Source organism: Phaethon aethereus, assembly GCF_964289735.1.
Source record: "Phaethon aethereus genome assembly, chromosome: 2".
Taxonomy (NCBI): domain Eukaryota; kingdom Metazoa; phylum Chordata; class Aves; order Phaethontiformes; family Phaethontidae; genus Phaethon; species Phaethon aethereus.
Genome location: NC_138582.1, coordinates 22254229 through 22277274, shown reverse-complemented (window position 1 = coordinate 22277274; position 23046 = coordinate 22254229). Strand labels below are relative to the sequence as shown.

Here is a 23046-nt window from a genome sequence, read left to right as displayed (position 1 = left end):
AAGCTCCAGATTACTGGAACATTTAAAGGTCTTTGAAAAGTTTATATACAAGCACAGTTAATGCTGTCATGCACCAAAGTGTCAAAAGACCTAGCAGTGAAGAATATTAATCTACTTTTATAAAATCAAAGGGTTCATATTTTTTGCCGTAAAGAAATAATTTGAATAAAATTTGACCCTTTCTACAATAGTCTGTGGGTCAAATTGATTCTACTATTAAAATTCTCTAATATCTTTCTTGTATTAGCATTTCAAAACTCAATTTAAATATTCACAGAGCTCTTTTTTTAATAAACTTAACAAAATTCAGGTAATTTCCTTCAACTTTCTTGATTGAAGGAAGGCAGTAGGTACAGATATAAAAAAGATGTACAGCTACAAGCAAAACCTGAAATCAATTATATATAAGAAATAACGTAACACATGGAAAGAAATTAATCAAAAGGAAAAATTTCTGCTATACGATTTTCTTGGTCTGCTACCTGCAGGCAAGGAACGCAAATGAAAAAAAAAAAATCAGCATTCTTCTTACAGATAAGGGGAAAATTAATAAAAATATTTCCTTCCTACCAGATCCCCTGATGCAACCTATGTTAAAAGTGAGTGTCTGCAGGAGGAACTTACATGTTTAAAACTAACTCCTTTTTTTCTTGTTTTTGGCTACAGAAATACACTTTTATACTTTATTTTTGCTGTTAAGCTCAATTACATCAGGTTGGTGTGGATTTATAGTGCCTAAAGAGCAGCTCTTTTCCATTCCTTTTTCTATTAAGTTGGCCATTAAATCATGGTCATAAAGTTTCTCCCAATCTGAAAGTGAGAAATGGTTCATTCTGCTAGGGTGCCACAATGAAGATGTAAGGAGTCACTCAAAAATTGGCATAATCTTCCAATCTGGACAAGACTTCTGAAATTCAGCCAATTTACATAACAGACTGGAGAGGTTCAATGTGGACATGTAGCATTGTGTCTCTTGAGTATAGCTATAAAAATGTAACAGGAATTCCAGAAATAACTTAGTTAAGCTATATGGAAAACCCAATGGACTGAAGAGGGAATGATTTCATTAAAAGTGGGACTGTTCTGTTTGGCAAGTATTGACCTTCTTAAATATATTTAAGTTTTTTTCTGAACTGATTTCCCAGTTTACGCTTCAGTCACCTACTGCCAACAGCATGTTTATTTTTTTTAAACTATTCCTGCAGTGGTCAGTTTGTCAAGATTAGGTGTTGCCATCTGCTGACAAACAGAAGAGTATTTAGGCACCTCTCTTGGTCCTTTCTCTCTATTTTCATGGAATTATGTGATTAAAATATTTTCAGTTCTCACAGGGAGGAAGGGAGAGGCAGAATTTTTTACAATGAAAATTGAAAATTGGGATCACTATTAACCAAAAGCTTAGAGAGAGAAGTAGCATGGACATGGACATGGTCATAGGGTCAGGTTGTTGCGGTGAGGGGAGCAACTAGTTCAGTAGGAAAACTTTTATTATTTTCCTTTATTATCATCTATGATGTTAGCTGCAGACTTGTTGTGTACTTTAACTTCTGTGATTCGTCTAGATACCTCTAGTTGGAGGTTCTCTTTCTTGGAGGAATATTGAAAGTCTTCATGATTGAACAGTATCTGGCAGTCCTAGTGCTTTATAGAAACTGAAAATTTGTTCCGATTGCTACAGTATATATTCATCTCCTGTATTTTATCAGTCCATGTCTTCACCCTGGTTAAACACATAGAATCTGACATATTTGAGCCTGGACACTTAAAAAATTTTCTTCAAAACCCAAGAGAAAGCCAGCTTCCCAGCGAGGAACTTGGGAATATACTTTTGGTATTGTCTTGTAAAAATTTCTTTCCCAAAAGGAGAAGCTGTATTGTTTCTGCTGGGTTGTCCAGATTGCAGTTAAACTCGTCTCCAGGTTGCTGTAAAAGCATAGTGGTTGGAAACAACCACTGCTTTGAGTTAACTGAAAGGCTGAAGAAATAGCTAAATCTTGTATAGAAATCTTCCTAGCAGGAAGCGAACTCTGACCTACTGTGTGCTGTCTTCACCCCCACTGTCATAGTTAATGTGAAATAAGTTGAACCCTCTTTTATATTTTTAATGTTCCCGATGGAATTTTTAGGAAAAAAGTTCCCTGTGTGTCTTCCACATGTGAATCAATATAGTGTTTGCCTGTTGGTTTTCTTTTGTAATTGTTTGTATTTAGAAGAAAATGTTCTTGTTGAAACAGGAGGCAAATGGATTGTTTTTTCTGAAGCTTTTCCTTCTGTTTGTAACCAAAGAGCAGAACATACCTAGATTTTACCATAAACTAAAGATAATAATGTGTGTGGCAGCATGTTTTCCTAGGAAATACTGGATGGATCACGTAGAATATGCAAAATGCATGATGTTGATCCAGTGAATTTCAGGCCTCTGTGTTTTATCAGAGTTGTTATTATTTAATGCTACTACTACTACCTATACTCATTAACCTCTCCCCAGCCACTCAGTGTCAAGTATTGTAGGCTTTCTGAAGCATTCTTCATTTGTTAAGAGCACTGATTTATGTTGGTGCTCAGGGAATGCAAGAGAATATTGGTAGGTGGGAAGGAAGCTAGACACTTAACATTTTCATGAGATAATTATTTCAATGATGCTTTCCCCGCTGTAGGATACATGCAATATAAGTGCAAAGCACTGGACAGGAAAGCATGTGCTTAATTTCAGCACACATTTAAGTGGTTTCATTTAGGGAGAAGTCTGATGAATTTGACTATGAGAAATGATTACAGAACTTACTTACCCAGTTTGATGTTATTGAGTTTCAATTATTTCATTATGGTGATAGTACCATAAAACTGGAGTCATGCATTACTATATCAAGACTAACATGCTCAAGGGGTCCCATGCTCAAATTTGTGTTCAGAGGAATGTTTATTGTAGCAAAATCATCTTTTGTTAAGTGAATGTAACCCCTCTTTTGGTGGTTCAGTCTCACACTTTTCCATGTTATTAAAATTCTTACAGTGTGGGTTTTGTTTTGCTAAATGTGGCCTGTCCTTTCAAGTGTTGAGGTAGCATCTGTTACTCATTGTGTAAAGATTGCCACTTAGCTAGCTATCTTTCTGTGTTTGTATCTAAACGTTTGCATTTATATTGAAGTATATGATTATTTGAGAAAGATTTATTTATTTTTTTAGCTTTTAATACATTAACAATGCTAAAAAAAAATTGCTTGAGTGTCTGTAAATCTGGTACAAATTAGGGAGCACAGTTCAGATTTCCCCACACTGTGTTGCCAAGTGGCCTCAATCAGAAGTAATTTTCTCCATGAAGGCACATGCAGCTCACTCGTCAGCCTCTCTTCAGTAGATACTGTTATTTGTATCAAATTATATGTGGTGATTTTTTGACGTGGACTGCTGTGTCCACTAAGCCATACAGATTTCTGCCATATTGACTCTTTCATTGCTGTCACTAATTGTACTGTTTTCTACTGCCTCTTGTTTAATCTGTGTTATTTGAAAAAATACTTGAGATTTATGGTGATATCAATAAATATTCATGAAATAGACTGAGTACCAAGTGAATAAGTAAACTACCAAACCCCTCAACATCTCCTTTGTTGTGTGCGAGTATTTGCTTGTTTTATAAAGGAAATAGTTTTGTCCGGGCTTCATGCAAAATCTAGAATGCAGTAATGGAGACTTCATTTGCCTTCAGTACCCCCATTTAAGAGTAGAAATTGCGTTTTTACCTAGTGCATTTGGGAATTCTTAACTGTTTATCATGAAACATTTCAGAATCACCTCTGCTTAGATTACATCACATTCTTTTACAAAGTGCTAATAGGAAAAGTATTGCTGAAATCCGAAGAGAAACATCTAGACTCTCTCTCTGGTATTAACTATTCAACTAAATTCTTAAACCGTTTCAGTTTGAAATTTTACTGTTTTATTTAAGAGTCTAATCATATCTCAGAGCTGTTTACTGTCAGATTGCTGTGACACTCAGATGAATTTCAGTAGGAGGAATTATTTGGATTTGCATTGCTGTGTCATTATGGCAGTTGTTGGTTGTAATGTCACACTTAATCAGCAGTTATTGAAAAGCATTTTTCGGCAGAACAGGGATGGGACCTTGACCCTGTTCCAGTTGAAATAAAAGCAGACGTAGTACATGTTGTGCCATAGGTGCTTAATAACGTGGTTGGTATAAGTAATGAAGGTAATACTATTAAACTGAATAAAAAAATTTAAAAGAACTGCAGAAGGTAAAGTATAGTCCTAAAGTAACTAATTAAGCTGCATTTGGACTGTTGAAAATAATGTATCAACATAATAACAACTGGGGAAGAAAAGCACTGTCAGAGAAAACAGTTGAAAGAAACTCCATTTTAAAGGCTTATTAATTTCTGTCTATGGCTGTATTTTTAAGTATTTTAAATCAGGGAAGTTGTTGAGTAGATGCTGTATAGGTTGTTCCCTTGATAGAGGAGCTAGTAAACTTCAAAAACCAACCTATATGGTTTTGAACCAGGTAAGTTCTTAGTTCTCTATCTGACTTGATTTACTGATATCAGGAAGAGGTTGTTGGAAGCACGTGGCCAAATTAGACAAACGTAAACCTGCAGAGTTTATGTGTTTGCATTAGTCGAGAATATGTAATTCCATACAATCTTTATTGTGAGATTCTGAAAATTTATTTTTGTTCATTGTCTATTTATGTCCAAGTACTTGGAGTAGTCAAGAACAGAGAGTTTAAACTTACTAGTTAGTGGCTTTTTATTTTACTGTTTTCTTTAACCCACTCTATGTTTGAGTGATAATTGAAAATAGGTGCAGATATCAGGCATTGATATTTCAGTTCACATGAAACTGGCAACCAAGGAATACTTAATTTTGCTATTATTCTTGTGGGCTGGTCTTACTCATGTTGAACAATGCCTTACTCTTTAGTTAAAGTTATCAGTTAAATTAAAGTTATCAGTGTATAGCTCTGAGCATGAGCTGAATGAATTTGGACACTTAAAAAATAAAAGACGACTCAACATGAGTAAGACAGAATTTGTCCCAAAGATCAGGTTGTAGATGGGTGAATTAGACAAGGCAGCAGCAGCCTGAAACCTAGAAAAATATTTATGCACTGATCCCTCAATTTCAACAAAAGTCATGCTGTTTTTTGGAGTGCAGTGCCTGATGTCAGTCCGTGAGGTGAATTGATATGTAAAGCTCTGATGCATGCCCATATGCAACTGGATAAACATCACTGGTGTTTATATCTGGATTGGCACATGCAAAGCAAAATTGTAGGTGCATACCTCTGATCTCATTTGGATGGGACACAATCTACATTTATGTTTTCAAATGCTTGGACATGTAACTTTAGGAAATGTTACATACCTGTTCATATATAGGATGTAGCTATGGAAACATGTGTCAAGAATTTCTTTAGTTTGAGATTGTTGAAAAAATAAAATCCCACAAAATGACAGGGGTTTGGACCTGCGCTGTGGAGCTGGTGTGTACATCATTTTTCTTCTGCACTCTCAGAAACAGTGTCAATAGAAATTGTAAGGTGTGTTTCCAGAACTGCTGCAAATGAAAGCACACCAACTGCACTTCTGTTCTTTTCTTAATTAACGTATGGTGATTACGTACTGGTGACCTGATCAAATAAACTGGTTTAATGTCTAGAAACAGACCTAAATGTCATGTACGCATGCCAATTGGATTACTTGCAGGTATATTGCTTTTGCTGTATTTTGCAAGACACTGAAAAAGTAAAAGGACAAAAGCCAGCCATTCAGCAGGAAATCAACTTTCACTGAAATGTTGGCTGAAGTCTACATTTTTTCCCCAAATTTAGAATATTTGGAAAATTTATTAAGGGCATATGGCTACTTTTGAAATTGTGCAAAACATGGTATTTATCCATCTTTATACATGGCAGAAATTTGCATTTCCCTAAAATAGCATACTTTTTGTTTCATTGTATTTTTCCTTCCAAGTTTATTTATCCAGATGTTACCAGGAATACACACCAGTAAATGACTCTACAGACAATGTCACATATTTATAGTATTTTGAAATCTGAAAGCTACTTTTTGATAGTTTGTTCAGAACCCCTTGTGCTTTCACTTCTGCCATGAAACTGGACACACCTAAGATGCCCAAACTGCCCATGTTTAGCTGCAGTGCACTGCTGCACTATGTGCTAGCGCTTTGCTCTCCATTCCGTATGGTACGATATCCACTCTTCATTCCCTGTGCGTACACAGTTTCTGGATTTTTTCCCAACATGGCTAGAAAGTGCAATTAATAGTAATGGATACTTTCAGAGTGAGAATCCTAATTTCTTCAGCTATAATAATAGCCCCTTATTTTAGGAGATATATTGTTGAATGACAGCTAGTGTTGGTGAGTACGTGTCCACAAAAGTGAGTTCATTTGGTCAGATTCTCAACTGGCACAAATAGTCAAACTTCCATGAAAGATAGTAAGCTATAGTAATTGATGGAATCCCAGCTGGGAATCTCAATCAATTTCAATAAAAAGTAACCATCATATTCCTCTGAAGCAAGAATTACACGACCTAGCCTAAAGTGAATTTTGCTGTTTTAATAAATGTAGGTAGTAACTGGTTCATAATAAATTACATAAAATTAGAGCGTAGTCAATATTTGATTTCTTTTAAAAATGTATCCTTTCCTTTTCATCGAATGTAACAGAATCATTTATGTATTGTATCTCAGCATGATAGATTATATAGGAATAGTGTATTTAATACTGGAAAACTATCATATAAATACAAATTACATTTTTTTTCATTAGCCAGCTATATTCCATTTCAAGGAAGAAATACTCAGTCAATTATGAATGAGGCTGTGCTTTCATTGGAGAGTGAAATATGTAATTTTTTTCAAGCTTCAACCATGTATAATGAAATCTCTCTTTTGAAATCCAGCCTTAAGATGGATTTTGAAACATACTGACATTTAATAAAATCTTAGTTAAATTAAAATATGTTCAGTTACTTCAAATCTCTATTTAAATCTAGGGTAAAATTCTACACCTTCACAGGCGATGTCTTTAGCAAATAGTTACTATTAACCAATGATTGTGAAGTGTGTGTATATGAGACAGAAGAAATTTTAATTTTTTAGTACATTCCAATTGGTAACCTGGGTGTTATGTATTATAGATCTGTCGGGCACCGGCTCTTCAAGAGGTTCTGTGGCAATAGTATATCTAGGTAACCAGAAGGTGAATCAAACACCTCAGTCTGCCATTTCACATTCAGACTTGTACCCTGCTTCTGTAACTGGCTTCTGTTTCTGTAGCCCTGGGCTAGTAGTTTACCACAACGGTTGTTTGGCCTCTGTGAAATGAAGTGATAGTCTGTCCAAGGCCCGTCCATTGACTGAGAGTCTATTAAAGAGTCTAGTGAATGAATGATCACGGACCCGTCAGGTGCTAGTTGAAACAGAATAACAGAATAAGCTGGAGTTAATACTGTCAATACCTTTGTAGTGATTCACAGTCAGTACTGTTAACTCGAGAAATGAAGCCTGTAAATGGAACCTCATAAGTACTGTAATTCAGCATCAAAAAACAATGACTAATAAACAAGAGAAGGGTCTTCACTGTTTACATGTTTTACATGTACAGCTTTGATTTTCATTGTTACAGCTGTCTGCGTTTAATACTAGAGCTTGATGAATAATGAAAAAAACCCCCATGTCTGAGTATTATTAATACATATTATTAATAACACTTTGCATGTTCTGATTTGAAGTCATCAGGAAAACAGTCACTTCCAATTTCAATTTCCATAACATGTTATTTGTCCAGTTCCAATAAATGCTGAACACAGCCATGGAAGGAAAAACTAGCTAAAGACCTCCAGTTATAAGTGCACAAAGGTTTTATTTCACATTGTCCTGTTAGATGGTTTTGCCACAGTGTTCCTGATTCTTTTTAAAGGGCCCCTTGAGGATGCCATTGAGGATGAAGAAGAAGAGTGCCTGTCTGAGGAAAATGATACTATCTCAAAAGAAGACTTTCCGTTGGAGGAAAGCTTTTCTGCAGAGTTTGAGCCTGAAAATCTGAGCTGTGAAGAAGTGGAATACTTTTGTAATAAAGGTAATCATTGTAGCCCGCCTTTTGAGGGAATACTGGCCAAACTGCGTCCAATTGGTCAAAAAGATACTTTGATTTAAAATGTAGAAAAAGTCCTGTTAATATAGTACCTTAAAAATAGGAAAATGAGTCACTTGTGGAGTTAAGTCTGGTAAGGGGTAAATATTTAAATGTGCTGGAAGATGTACTTTTCAGGGAGGTGAATCGTCTTGCCTTTAATGCTTTCCTCCAAGAATGTTATTTTCTACGTATTTAACTGTAGAGAACAGGCCTCAGAAGTCAATTATTATCAGATCCAAAGCTAGCAATGCAGCATGTCTGTTCACTGCTTCTTTGCCTAGGAAACATTGCTAGAAAAACAGATTGGGTCTGTAGATTCTAGGATTAAAATAGAGCTTATTATAGAACTTATTATGCATGGTAGAAAACTAGTGATTTGTGAAAGGATAACTTTTAAAGTTGCAGATGCCTATTTGATGCATTCGTTACTTGCACATTATTGAAGATAGAGGTATTTTAGCATAAGCCACACCAATTCATTCTTACCCAGTGTTCAGCCTGCAAGGTTGTGCTGTTTCCCATTCAGCTGACAGAAAAAGCACGCTATCATGTACTGTTATTTAGAACATTGATTTAACCTTCTTCCTGCCAGATTTCCACTTGATTGCTTTATTGTTTGTCTTCTGCAGGTAAGGATGCCTATCAAATAAGTGGAGTTGTTGTGATGATGTTCTTGTGGACTAACAGAAGCATTTGGATATCGATGATTTCTCTGTCTTTTTGTTCTTCCCCAGATACTGACATATATTTCCTCATGACACCTTGATATGCTCCTGTTCTTGTATTATTTTCATCTGTCTTGGACAAAGTAGAATAAAAGCATTTGAACAGTCAAATGTTATGACTGCAGAATATTAGTCTTTCTTAGAGAGTATTCAGTCATCAGCGGGAGAAGGCATGAAAATGCCTTTTCTACACATCCTCTATGTAGCTTACAAACTTTTGGAAACAGAATTTACTTTTTGCACTACAGGTTCTTGGTACTTAGTAAGCCATCCTAAGTGATCAAAACAGTCTAGTCAATAGTTTAGAGTTTAGCTGCCACAAATCTTACTGTGAAGGAGGAGAGACCAGATTATGAATGGAAATGTTTTACAAACAGGGGGAATTAAGTGCTATTATAACTGTGCTGTAAACAAATTCTGCAATTACTGAGCATTCATTTGTTCACATGCCCCTCAGACACTGTTTTCCTTAGCTGAAAAAAAGTACTGTTCCTGTTACTGGCATTACTAAATAATTATTTAAACCACTATTTGCATAATTGTTATACTGGCGTCTCTTGAGTTCCTTCTGTCAGCAGTGGAAGACTATGCACCACTATCAGTTCCTATCAGTTTGATTTAGTTATTTTTCTGTACTTCTTGCGGTGTTTCCAGGGCCTACCAATGCTAACTAAAGTGTTGTTAGCATGAGGCCATGTATGTTTTTCTGAGAATAAAATCCAAGAAGACAAAACTAATCTGGAAAGCAAATACATTTCTTTTGTGCCCTTTTCTTAACGGAAGGGTTTGTGACTGTATTATGTAGTAAATACTAAAAGTCAGATTAATTCTTATTATTTTTGTCATGAATCTGTTAATCATTCATAACCCTTTTTTTTTTCTTTGTAGTGCTTCAGTTCTGAAATTAAAAGATGGTATGAGACATAAGCTTTTTTTCCCTAAAAATATTTTTTCTTTAACATCATGAATAACAACTTGAAAATGAGATATGTACCAAGTAGGTTAGAGAGCAAATAAATGCATTCTAATTTCTGTTTTGAGGGCCTGACTTTCTGTTTTTTGTTTTGCTCTTTGACCATAGTGGCAGCCTGTAAATGACTGATATCTGCAAGGGAGTGAAAAATGAGTGTAGATCTGTGTTGTCTCATGCAACAGGTTTCCTTTTCCCAGAAAATATCAGAATTGGTATGGTAATCCTTTATGGTATCTCTGCATTCTACTTGTGCTAGCATGGACCATTAAAGGTTCTAGAAAGTAAGGGGATTTTATTGGATATAAATATTCATCTGTCCTGGCTCTCCATTTCCCTCTCCCAGGGTTTCTTCCTAGCTGACCCAGAACAAGAGGACAGTTGAGTAGTGAGGCTTCCTGCAGTAATCAAAAGACATGGGAAACAAATGGCACAAATGATGGGGAGGAGGTGTTTGAGAGGCTTCACCCATAGTATGTTTTTCATATTTCCCCAGCTATGTGAATCCAAGTGTCACCTAAAACCAGAGGCTTTTAACTATCCAAACTAAGCACTGATGGCAAAAATTTACTGAACTTACAATTCATTCAGATGAATGAAAGTAGAGGACGTAGAGGTTCACAACTTGGTAACTTTGGGTTTTTTGACTGAAGACATTTTCCTGTCAAATTATGCCTGATTATATTATAAGCGGAGAGCAGTCTTTTATTGTCTAAATTGCAAACAGCTAACCTTTATAAAGCCGTACTTGTCATTCCCACCTTATTAATTTGGGTTTGTGAGATTGATTCAGCAGAATAGTTGCCAGAATTAGAAGGCGAAGGAGAAAGCCTCTGCAAAGTGTGAAGCAAATTAATCACATTGATTGAGCTACATGTCATATTACAACTTCACCGTTTTTAAAATTATGACTTTTGGCTATTATTTTTCCCTTCTCCTTTTGCTCATTAATGGCTTTTACGACAAGGAATCTGGAAAATTCCACCTCCTCCCACACTTTTGCAACACCACAAAACCACAATTAACTTTGCTACGTGTGAATAATTAGTCCTATGTAGTCTTGATTTACACTCAAATGTGAAGAAGTGAACAGTGTTTAAGCAGGTAAATATTAAAAGCAAAACTGGAGGTTAGCAACCTACTATTTATCAGGGAGTGGTTTAAATTTGCAGCGGTGAATTTTTAATTTTTTGGATGAAGTTTCCCATCCAAGAATGAGTATCTTAGAAGAGCCTCAGAATAGATGGCAGTTAGAAGTTTGATTTGTTTGCAGTTTTGAAAGTGAGATTAGGGGAAAGGGAATATTTTTGAAACAGCGATAATAATAACCAGTCATAGTGTGCTTCCACTACAAAGTTACACTGGTCTCAATATTTGGAGTAGAAACAACAAATTTGGTAGGAGGTAGCCTTGTTGATAATGCATTGCATTTTGTCAGTTTGTGGCGTTTGAAAATTGCTGTTTATGCTTAGTTACTACAAATTTATGCACTGCAGATAAAGAGGGTATCTGATGATGATGTCCATGCAAAGCTTGTGTTAGCCTGGAACCTCCGTTGCTGAAGATTTTTTTCAGTGTCCAGACAGTGGGTATCTGGAGTCAGAGTCTGTATTAGATTAAGATTAATTCAGAATAAATTCATATCTATATGGTTTATTAGATAAGCACCAGTATTTAGATAGTCTGAATAAAGAGAAAGTAGCCTGTCTCCCATGCAGGAGAGTGATAGACTAGGTGGCTGAAAGCCTGCTGTGGAAGCAAGGAGATAGTACATACAGATTAACTTTTGTCTTTTATGGGTAGGAATAAGAAAATGAGGTGATGATAACAGCGACAAGAGAAGAAGTGAGCTGGAGGCATGATGGGGCTAATAAAAGCAGGAGGTCAGATACAAGAAGGGGGCACAAACAGCACGATACAAAAGCCAAGAAGTTGGAGGTGATGGGAAGAAAAGCAAAGCATAAATCAAGTTCATGTGGGCTGCAAAGTAGTTTATCATTGGCTCTTTAGGTTCTGATTGCTGTCATCCTCCCAAGATACCCTCAGGAAAAATAAAAAATATTCTTGTCTCTTACTTAGAAAGTTTGCCATGCTCATATGGAGGTGACACTTCTTCCCCTCTGTAAACACCAAGGAGAATAGGAGCCTTGTCTACTTCGTAAGGGTGGGAACTGGCTGAACAAATTACAGTTCCTTATGACCTTCTTAGCAGAAGTGTTCAATGAGGGATTAACTTTCAAAGGAAAAGTTATCTTGAGCAATGAGAGAGATCACTTGAGATTAGTAGATAGTTAAGTAGCTGTGTTCAGAGAAGGAAAGAGGCAAGAGAAGAAAATGGAGGAAGGGCTATAATCAAGAGAAAATGTGGGACTGTTTCCAGAACAAAGAGGCAAATGGAGGAATGTACGTATCTGATAATTAGAGAAAGAAGACATATCCATTTCTTGCTGCCATGCTTACCAGGACAGTTTTGTTGAATTCTCCTGTTCTTTGCTTGTAGGATGGCTATTTTGCTTGTTCCTTATGTTGTAGGCTTCCCATAGTTAGTTCATCACAAGGTAGCATTGGCACCAGCCCTCAGTGGCCTTAACACTACCGCTGGCAGACTGGAAAGCAAATGGCTTCTGTTGCCTACTGTTAACTGCTTCAGCTGGTGACATAAGATGGGGGATGCATAAGGTGGGATAGTGATGGATTGTTTCATGATGCGATGCTTTTAGGATCTGTAGCACAAACTGCTGCGTATGCCCATAGCAAATCAGAGTGTTGATGCGTGGCTGCAGTACCTGATACATTGCTTATCTTTATTTGTGGGGGAAGAAGGGGATGAGGGGAATCCAGTGCTGTCTGAAACTCAGATACAGTTCTAAGTCAGCAAGGAGAGAACTCAAGGAATATATGGGCTTCTGCATACCGAGTGTACACCTGCTGCTATATCTGTATTCTGCTTGGGCAGGAGGGGATGAGCTCAGAACCTGATCCAAGTTTTCTGCTCGTGTACAGTGTTTTGTCACTAGCCTGCCAGACCAGCTCAGGACTGGAATTTTTTATGTTAAACCATGTGACCTGTTTGTGCAGCCAGGCTTGAGATTCAGGGAAACAGCTGCAGTGTGATTCTCCATATAAGAAAAAGCATATACAAAGCTAAGTTCTTCTGTGCATTAATCTTTCCCTTCATACTTCATGTGCAAAGCTATCATGCTACCATCTATAATACCAGCCAAACTCTTAACACCCTGAAAATTATTTCTGTGTGTCCCTTTTTCCTCTGGAGTATGACTTTGTGTGTGTATGCCTGTGTGCATCTGTGTAAATATTTTTGCTTCTTTCATGTTAGGCATGTAATGACTAACAATATGCTTGCTATTCTCTGTTTCTGGATCAAAAAGTAGATTTATGTCTTTTTTCTTTCCTTTTTTCTTTTTTTCTTTTAACCAGAAACCTTTTAATCAATAATGTTTCTTTCCTTTTCAGTAATGGATTTCATGACAAATTTCTCCTTCTTTTGCTATAGCAAGTGGAAGTAGGATCAGCATAAGGCAGCTATACCATAATCACTTTTAGCTCAATAAGGAGATCTTTACAGGCAACTTTGTTCTTATTTCTTAACGGGATTAAGAAGCTCAGCTCTTTAAATTCTTGCATATAACACTGACATTTCCAGGGTGTGTTTGGACCAGGGAGTTCAAAGAGAAGGAATAAAAAAGAAAAGCCAATATGACTTTGTTTTTTACCTTGCTGGAGGAGCTGTTTGTGCAAATCGCCTATAAGCTTATTGACCTGAATCTTTGACTCCTTGTTTTCTCTGGATTTGGCTGGAGTGTAGACACTGATAGAGCACTGATAGAGGTGATTGCAAAGCCCTCGGCTTTGCTTGGCACCAGACACTCCCCCTCCCTGCGCCTGACATTATCTTTCCCTGGCAATACTTCTGTTCTCCTGGAGCTCATATTCCTTTAATTTTTTAAAATTTATTTTAATTCATTACATTTTCTTTATGTAGGCTTTCCGAGTAAATGAAGGACACAATTATTCTTTTTGGTAAGCAAAGACGGCAGAGGGCATGTATGTGTGATGGTGTATTTTCATCTCCTAGGATAACAAGAATCTGCATAAGAACTCACAGTGCTACTTCTTCCAAAAACACAACAATTACCTCTTATTGACTTGTGTGCACATTTGTGAACCTGTGTTGGACTCTCATGTTCCCCCGAGTGGGAGTTCCCATACATTTGTCTGTATCCCATTCAGCTGGAACAACTGAATCCTGTGCATCTCCCATACTTCTTGTCAGATGCTGAATATGGACAAAGAAAGGAAGGGGGTGATCTGATAATAGCCTTCGAAGGGTGCTAAGTTAGAATTAGATTGGATCCTGCCAGGATGAAAGGAGACTTTTTTCTTCTGAGCATCAGCATTTGCCTCGTGCTTTGCCTCTCATGCTTTCTCATTTTTTTCTGTTACTGGAGCTCAGAGAACCACATATTTACTTGCTGGAAGAGAAAGGAGATTTCTGAAAAGGTTGGAGTGATTTTTTTTCACCATTCACTTGGAGAGCATGGAAAGGCTTCCAGAATAACGAGATTGTCTCTCCTGTACTCTTTTCTGTTTACTGCTAACCCATATGTAAACCACTCCAGCCATATTTTCAGTCCAACTGAAATCCATGTTGGTATTATCATCAACTTTAGTGGGAAAAAAATTTGACCTAAGTTAGACAAGCGAACCCTTCGTTTAATCAAGAAGTTAAATAATGGGTCATCAAGCAGAAAACTATGTCTCAAATAGAAACTAGCAAGCTATGTTTCAAGAAGTAAATACATAGATTCAAAAAACCCACATTATTTTAACTGTACAGAATTATAAAGTGAGAGGAACATTTAAACAGCTTACTCAACTTTAAGCAGTTCAGGAAAGCAACTCCAGCCTTTTCAGTCAGCACATTTTGTTTTTCTTAAGAACCATGAAATTGTGAATTCTATCCCTGCTATGAGGAAAGGGATTATTTGGTTACAACACGTAGTGTAATGTCCCTTTTCTAGAAAGTGACAAAACTTGAACTTGGATTAACTTAAATTTGAGTTCAAATTTGACAGACTATAAATTGCAAATTAATAAGGGTAATCATCATTAAAATATGAAATGCACAAATGATTAATTTCACCGCACATTCTTAGTTCATTTGTACTATACACATTATTAATTTTCTTTATAATGAAGGTCCATTTTGCTGTTTTTTTGTCTAATTTGGTGTTCTTGACATAAAAATTTTAGATACTTTTGAAGAATTCTGAGATAGTCCCTCAAAAATTGTTGCCAACCTGGGTCCAAAAAGCAGAGTTGCTCACAGGCTGTGTACTATATAAATCAGCAGTGGTGATATTGGCAGTAATTTAACTCTCAAAGCATCAGAAAAAATAAATGAAGCAAATGCCACATTTATGACATCGTTGGATAAATATTGGTAAGGCAAATACTACTGCTGGATAGATTCTTGTGGATAAGAGAAAAAGAAGCACTTATTTATGACTGCCAAGTCTTTTTCATGTGTTTGACTCACAGAAGTCTAGGCTGTTTTTGAAACCATGTATAATATAGCATATATGTGGAAATATACCTCCAACAATAGAGAATTGACTGCTTTTGATATTGAAGTACCTGGAGCGTTGATTATTTCAAATAAAAGCATGAAAATGTTTACAACAAGGTAAATTAAAATTTTGCTTTTTAAGAACAGATACATATTGCTACTCGTAGTGTAGCAGTGTGTGGAAATCATAGGAAAATGCGATGTGTCTATGTTAATGATTTCAGCTGCACGTTATAAAATGAGATTTTCTTGGTTGGATGAAGAATTCTCATAAGAGACATAATATTTCTGCAGTGGGGAAGAAACAGAATTATTATTTAATTAAGTCAAAATATGAACTTGCAGAAGAGTCTTCAAACTTAGAGTTGGAAATTTGCTAGAGTGTTTCTGAAGTCATCTCTTTGTTCTGCTGCAGGGTGTTTTAGAATCTCATGGATTGTCAATTTCCATTGAAATAGTTTTTGAAAAATATTTTAAGCAACAGACTTTGTTTAGGACTTCTAAATATCTTTTAAAATCTGCTTCTGCTGCTTTTCTAATCAAGTGCCTAAAGCTATGTAAGTTTGAACCCCAGGTTGGTACTTGAATATGTCTAATGGAGTTCTAGTATTTGAAGTTTTAATGGGGAAAGATTGAAAACATGCAAGACTTTTTTTCTTTTTTTTTCCTTTAAATCTATAGAAGCTTTTGTGTAGCCAGTACATCTGAACGATAGTCATTTGTAGTACTGATGCCACAAGAGTTGCTCCCTAAAAATTAGGATAAATATAAAACTCATTAATAGAAGGGAAGTCTGGAATACAATTTAGAGAACACTTCCACTGTTCTGCAGGAAATACATTTGAATGAGTGATCTTTGTCTTGAAAGGACTTCAAAAACAAACAGTGCATTAATGAGAACGTATCAAACACGTAGAGAAAGAGGAAGACCAGACTCAGTCTCGACGAACTTGCCAGGAAAAAATGCCATAGCTGAAATGATTAGAAATAATTGACACTGTTCTTTAACATGATCACTGTGCTGAAATGTCATTGTGTAAAGAAGACATTTTGTTAAACAAAGTGGTGATGTTAATATGAACCAAAATAGTTTCCGCACTGTTATTTGGAGAATTAACAGCTTGCACACAGGAAGGTACTCACGAACACATGGATATTCATAGACCTTTCCTAAAAGTTAGGATAAGAGACAGTGCATTGTTTCTAACATTTGCTGGATAAATAATTTTAACAGTGCTTAGGACAGCTACAAATGTATAGTTATTTCAAATAAGATTTATCTCAGGAGAAATTATGATTGTTAATCATCATGATAGAAAACAATAATTGCTTGCAAAGAAGCAAAGTATTGAGATGCTGAATATAATGTGAAATAAAATGCAGTGGATTAACATGTACTAGTGCTGGTTCCTTTCAGGTGTGTTAGCAAATCCATCATCTGAGGGCTAGAATTTGCTCAGACTTACTGTATTTGTAGAGTGGGGTGTCTCAGTTGACTTTGGTGGGTTTCACTGAAATGATTTCTGATATACATCAGATGAAGGGATAACAGAGTCTGGTAGTGATAGCACCAGATCTCTCTCTCTCTCTCTCTCTCTCTCTCTGTCCTTGCAAGGCTTGTAGAATAAATCCGTTTACATTGCACTGTATTTGTTTACATTGTCCTCACAACAGATGTCAAATATGGCAAAGTATGGAAACATCCCTCCCAATTTATTTAGTAACTTTATTCTCAGACTTCTATTTCCATACCAAAATCTGATTTAAACATTTTTTTTTGCATTATTCACATGTATTTTATACCCAGAATGTTTTATATCTGCTGAAAACCTGCATTGCCATTACAATTAGAGATTTCTGCTTGTTAAATATATACATAGCAACCTTTAAAAAGAACTAATCTGCAGGAAGGACAGTTAAGTCTTGTTAGATGTCATTGGTATTCTTAAGAATAATGTGTGCTGCCAAAAAGTAAGTTAAATTAAATGGATTAAGTACATTGCATTTGAATTTTAAGTTGTTTATGATTTGTTTCAAAGTTGTGCGAGTGTTGTTTCTGAAGAGAGGTTCCTGGCAAGGATTCTGGGTTTACAGTGTGTTTTTAGGATTCAAGAGCAAGATTATCTGTGTGTGTAAGCTGCGTTACTGGTCCTAGGCACTGTGATAAAGTAAATAACAAAGGATAATTTTTGTATGCTAATACATAGTTTCTGAGGCTCTGGCATCTAGCTCAAATATACAGCCTGAGAATCCTTTTTTGGTTGCATCTGGAATTATTGCTGCTCTATGGTTATGGTAGAAAGAAGGGAAGGGCCCCTTCCTCCATGTCCCTAAGAAATCCTGCCCCTTCATGACCAGTCACACTGGCCTGTTAATGTATGTAAAGTTATGTACCTTGCCAAATTAAAGTCTACAGTGAGCGGCTCCTCAAGTCTGTGCATCCTGTCCGTTTTTCCTTTTGGCAGTGCAGAACGCTACAGACTTTGTAACAATTTATTTCTGAATTGATTTATTACAATTGAGAAGTGATGTTTTGCTCTGAACAGCTGTATTAGGATGTTAACAATTTAAGTTTACATTTATGTTGCCAGGAAGAATGAGCACAAACTGAATTTCAAACTTTTAATGTTCTCTCACTCTAAAATAAGCTGCTGTGTGCTGTTTGTGACTGGTACAGTCCTTCACCCAAAGCTATTTTGTCTGATGATAAAACCATGAGTGTATGAAGCCTGCACATTTTTCATCTCTTTTATGACCTTATCTTTTGTAAGCGGCTTCTGTGAAGGTATCCTAACTATAGGAAGCACCTGGCAAACATATATGATATCTATGCTGTGATAAGCAGTTGTGAACAAGAAAGTAGATCTGTCAGTTCTGAACTGTTCATTGTTAAAAATACTTGGTTGATTTAGCTGATTGCAAAATACATTACAGAGTGACTAACAGCTGCTGTAACATTGCTAGTCAAGAAAGTTCAATAGTTATATTGTACAAGACTTTCTGTAAGAGCCTAACACTGATAGGAACAACACGGATTAAAACAGCAGGGTTGAGAAGAACTGCTAACCCATGTGCTGCTTTAAAATATCACAACTACTTGTGGTACAAGCTGATTAATTACAGATTGGGAAGTCTTTAATTTGTTAAAAAGATTAAAGTGAAATTACCTGTTAATATTAAAGTCTCTCTTCTCCTCCCTGTCAGTGTTGTCAGAGATGTTAGAGTTCTCCCTCTCATGTTTCTGGTAATATGTCTCTTTTACAGTCTTCAAATTCCCCGACCAACTGTACCACCTTGAATTACAGTGGTTTAGCATGTTCACTTACATCTTTTGGATCAACACTAGGACAGTAAAAACCACGTTAAAAAACTTTAAACTGTTTTTGAAGAGCAACAGAAACAGTTAATGCTGGTAAGAAATAGTAAGGTCAAGATGAAAATTCTATTCATATTACAGTACTGAAGTTGTTTGACTAAGACTTTTTCTTTCCTCTTAGTTAAGCAGTATTTTGAGTATTCAGGACTTTATCGTAGGCAGAGATTTGTTTCACCTAACTTTAGCTGGCTAAAGATAGGTTCCTAGTCTAAGCTTTGTGTTTCAGAGGATGATTCATTTCAACTAACTCTAAGAGGGGTCTCGTATCTCAGGCATCCTTGAATAGGATGAGTCACTGTGGAGGTTTCTCCCTTCCCTGTCTGTAGGAGCACCTACGTAATTAGTTGGCACTAACTTAACTTTCAGACATCTAAGGTTAGAGGAGATGAATTCTGCCCAAAGTGTAGTTTTAATACCAAATACAGAGAAATAGCTCAAAGGCCAGTAGGCTTAACTGACTCATGACTAAACGTCCTATATGATATTATAGATTCTTGCTCATATGAGTCTTTTTTTAATGCAATAATGTTCTTCTAAAGGACAGAATTCATTTACCGATCTTAGTTTCCAGAAGGAAAAACTGAAACAGAAGGAGGTTTGCTTCTATTTCAGAGCACTTGTCATTGCTGGTACTTCTATACCACTCTTTGGTGTTGATAATAAAAAGTTATTTCTCCTTTAAATTAAATATAAAATGTAATTGAGTAGCAAAGTGGAGAAATAAGCAGGAGAAAAAAACAAAACAATGGGATTAGGTAGGAAACAATAGGTTAGTAGCAAAGTGAGTAGTATATGTAAAGCAAAAAGCACTTGATTTGATTTGGAAGAAAGAAAAAACATGTCCTGGATCCAATTAAATGGTTACACCTGTAAATCGAAGAAAAATATAATCAGTTTTAAAATAAATATAAAAAAATAGTCTTATTGAGACTGGAAAATAGTCAGTGAATGAACAAAAAAGGTAAACAATGTTGAGAAAATAAATTCTGTAAGGAAATAAACTCCTTTGTGCTAAACAAATGTTAGCTGCTAAAGCAGCATTAAGTAAGGGGAAAAAGGAAAAGCTCTTGAGAGATGTGTTTTGTTATCAGCTCTTTTGCTAAGCCTCCTTTTGGCTTCTTAAAATTGCAGTCTCCAGCACATTGGTTGACTTGGTGGTCCATTTTCATCCGACCTTGACGCTCAGCTGAGCCTGGGATAGACTTGCTTCACTGGCGGATTCTGAAGGCACAGTAATGAACCATTTCTTGGTTTTACAAGCAGATTGCTTCAGTGCAGAGGAAGAGTAGTATGGGGGAACAGGAGAAATCAGTGTTACGATATTTCAGGTGTGTAATGGTAGTTGGTGAATAGTAGGAAATATTGATGAGAATAATTAAAAATACTTCTAGATGCAAACCAAAGTTTTCTTTAATGTGAATTCTACGTATTTTCTTCTACTCTATTTGCACAGGACATGCACTAATCATGAAAACTTGATTATGAGAAACATGTAACACTGTAGTTCATGAAACACTGAAAAAGCAAGTTAATGAAGTTAAGCCATCTGCTAGCATAAATTTTTAGATCTTTCCTCATCTCACAAATACTTAATTAAGTTGTATACCTTAGCTGTAATTCTGTCCTTCTTTTGCCCTTCAGCCCAATCTTTTCACATAAGTTTCTCCTCCTCTTTCAATTCTAATAGTTTTGTTTGTTTGATGTTCTGGTTGGTTGCATTGATTGAAAGAATGCTTAAATTTGCATGCTAACACCAGGTTTGCATATATTATAACCTGGAAAAAATTTTATATTTTGGAGCTAAAATTTTCCATGCTTGGACTCTATCTAAAAGAAGTTTTATTATTTCTTCTTGTTATTCTGATGAAGTCCATAGAGATATATTTTTTACAGTGGAAGAGAAACATTTCCTTTAGTATAAAAATTCCATCCGAAGAACATTTTAAGAGCTTTCTATGGTGATTATACAGCTTGAGTTAGAAACTCATAATCGGAATTGCCCTTGCTGTGAAGTGCCTTCCAACATTTTGGAGAAAACTGGAGTTGATCTTGCCAGGTTTGAAGCTTGGAAAATTGTCCTTTGTGGCTCTCCATTAAAGAACAATTTGTTGCAGTTGTAAGTAGCTATAAAGGTAAAAGTACCTGATAGGTTCTTCAGTCCACCCAAAAAAAGCAGAATTCTGTTTGGTTACTACAAAGTAACTATACAAATGCTAATTCAAAATAGGGTAGTTAGATAAAAACAAATAATTGCTAAAACTACTTATATGAAACTTGATAGCTTTTTCAGCATGTGAGTATTTAGAATGGCTTTATGAAGCTAACTTCAGATGGAACTGAGGCACATGAAGTTCACATGCTGGGGTAAAATTATACAGTGTGTTTAACAGAAAAATTGTACTAGATATTCATGATGTCTTTTAACTTTAAGTGCCTATGTATACACTGGACTATATTTTTAGCACTACGAATATGCCGAACTATATTTTTGTTATCAGAGTCTGGAGTGAATTTAGTATTGTGTTTGTTTGAGAAGTAGTTTACCAGGCTCTTATACTTAGGTTTGAAAAACTGTTTCTTTTATGAATGCAAGGAAGAATGTGTTATTACAAGATGTTACATGTGCACATGAAGTTAATACTTTATAGTGTTTGTATATAATCATGTACTTGAAAACTCTGGGTCACAAGCTTATCTGGTATAAATATAGCTCCAGTGATAACGTATGGGGATCTGGCATGGTTTGTTGTAATCACATTTCTTTACCTATGTTGCTAATAAAAACTTTTGTTATCATGAGTGGGGAAAAAAATCACAAGTTACTGCTTAATTGCTGTGCTTTTTGCTCCTTCTTGCTCTGCTATTGTCAAATCAACAGTCTGATTTTCAGATTCTGAAATATACAGCATTTATTTTCTAGTGCTGCCACTTTTCTGCGGGACATAGGTTTTTAAAAAGTTTGCTTTGAGACTGATAAAAAAAATTAAGCCGTAAATCGGTCCTATTTGACTGATGTAGTTAATTGTGCAGGTTTGATTTTTTCATTCTTTGTAGTGTCTTCTTATGCTAGAATTTCTTGGATTGATAAGTAGTGGGGAAAAAAAAAAATCTACCAATGCAGTAAAGTACTGGCCTGGATAAGCACTTGGACATGTCATTTAATACATTACTGTGGCCAGACTATTTTGTGTTAATACCTGAACCCCTCACCTTCAATATAATTTTTTGTAGTGGTTATTTCAAAGTATTTGTGCATGGAGCTTGCCTAGAATCTTTGTTTAAGTGAAATAACTGCACTTTCAACAAGGAATTCTTCAAATAATAATTCAATGGTTATCTCTAAAAATTTAACCTTATCATAAAGGTTCAGTGTGTCCTGTATACAACCTTACAGTGGATACTTACTGAAAGCAGACAGGCGTTCTCAGGTACTTCTGGATGGTGAAAATTCTAAAATTCATCAGAAATGTTGCATTTCTTTAGATAAAGCTTGATAGGGAGAAAATTATCATAGAGACCTGCTGGTAACTTATAACCTTTAAGGGTAAATTCCTTAAATGCCTACATACCATAGAGCAGATCTCCACTAATTGTGGAAAAGCCGGAATGTTTAGTGGACCGTATTTTTGTACTGAGTGTCATTAATCTGCAATGCGTAAGAATCAACTAGATGTCAATTCAAGCTGATTTCTTTTTCTTTCATTTGTACATACAAACTTAATACTTTTGTGGGTTGGTTTATGGAATTAGGTGCAAGTAGTGATTCTCTTTTTTAAGCGTATGGATTAAACACTGGTTTCCAGGATCTGTTTCTCCACCGAACTGGAAGGACTGGATACTCATGGCTTGTTTGTGTCACTGGGAACTCACAGATGTTTATGTGCCTAATAATACTTTTTTCATTTTCTCTCTGTTTATAGGCATGCATGTTTTCACTTATGCATGTAAGCAATTGTTTGGATTTTGTAGGAGCTCTGCCTAAAATACCGTTGAACTATGTCAACACTCTATTTCTTTGATTGTTTTTTCAGGCAATGAAGAAGGCATCCAGGAGGCAGCAGAATCTGATGGTGATGCAAGGTCAGAGAAACCAGGGCAGCTTGCTGTGGAGACTGAAGATTGGGATGGGCCAGGTAGGAAAAAACAACTGAAAGTCAACAGAAATTTCTTAAACTAGATTCCAGTATTTTTTAATATT

The 23046-nt window shown here is 35.9% G+C and overlaps 1 protein-coding gene across 2 annotated transcripts in view; it reads left to right on the top strand.

The window, feature by feature from the left end:
• The window catches only part of ZFPM2 (zinc finger protein, FOG family member 2), a gene marked incomplete at both ends in the record, with an annotated part of 319351 nt that overhangs the window by 55658 nt on the left and 240647 nt on the right, over positions 1 to 23046 (top strand). Inside the window, 2 exons of one of the 2 annotated variants that reach the window (XM_082015643.1) lie at positions 7972 to 8130; positions 22880 to 22981. In XM_082015643.1, the coding sequence (XP_081871769.1) occupies positions 7972 to 8130; positions 22880 to 22981 (261 nt within the window). The remainder of the gene's footprint in view (positions 1 to 7971; positions 8131 to 22879; positions 22982 to 23046) is intronic. The other variant, XM_082015644.1, reaches the window with a different exon arrangement.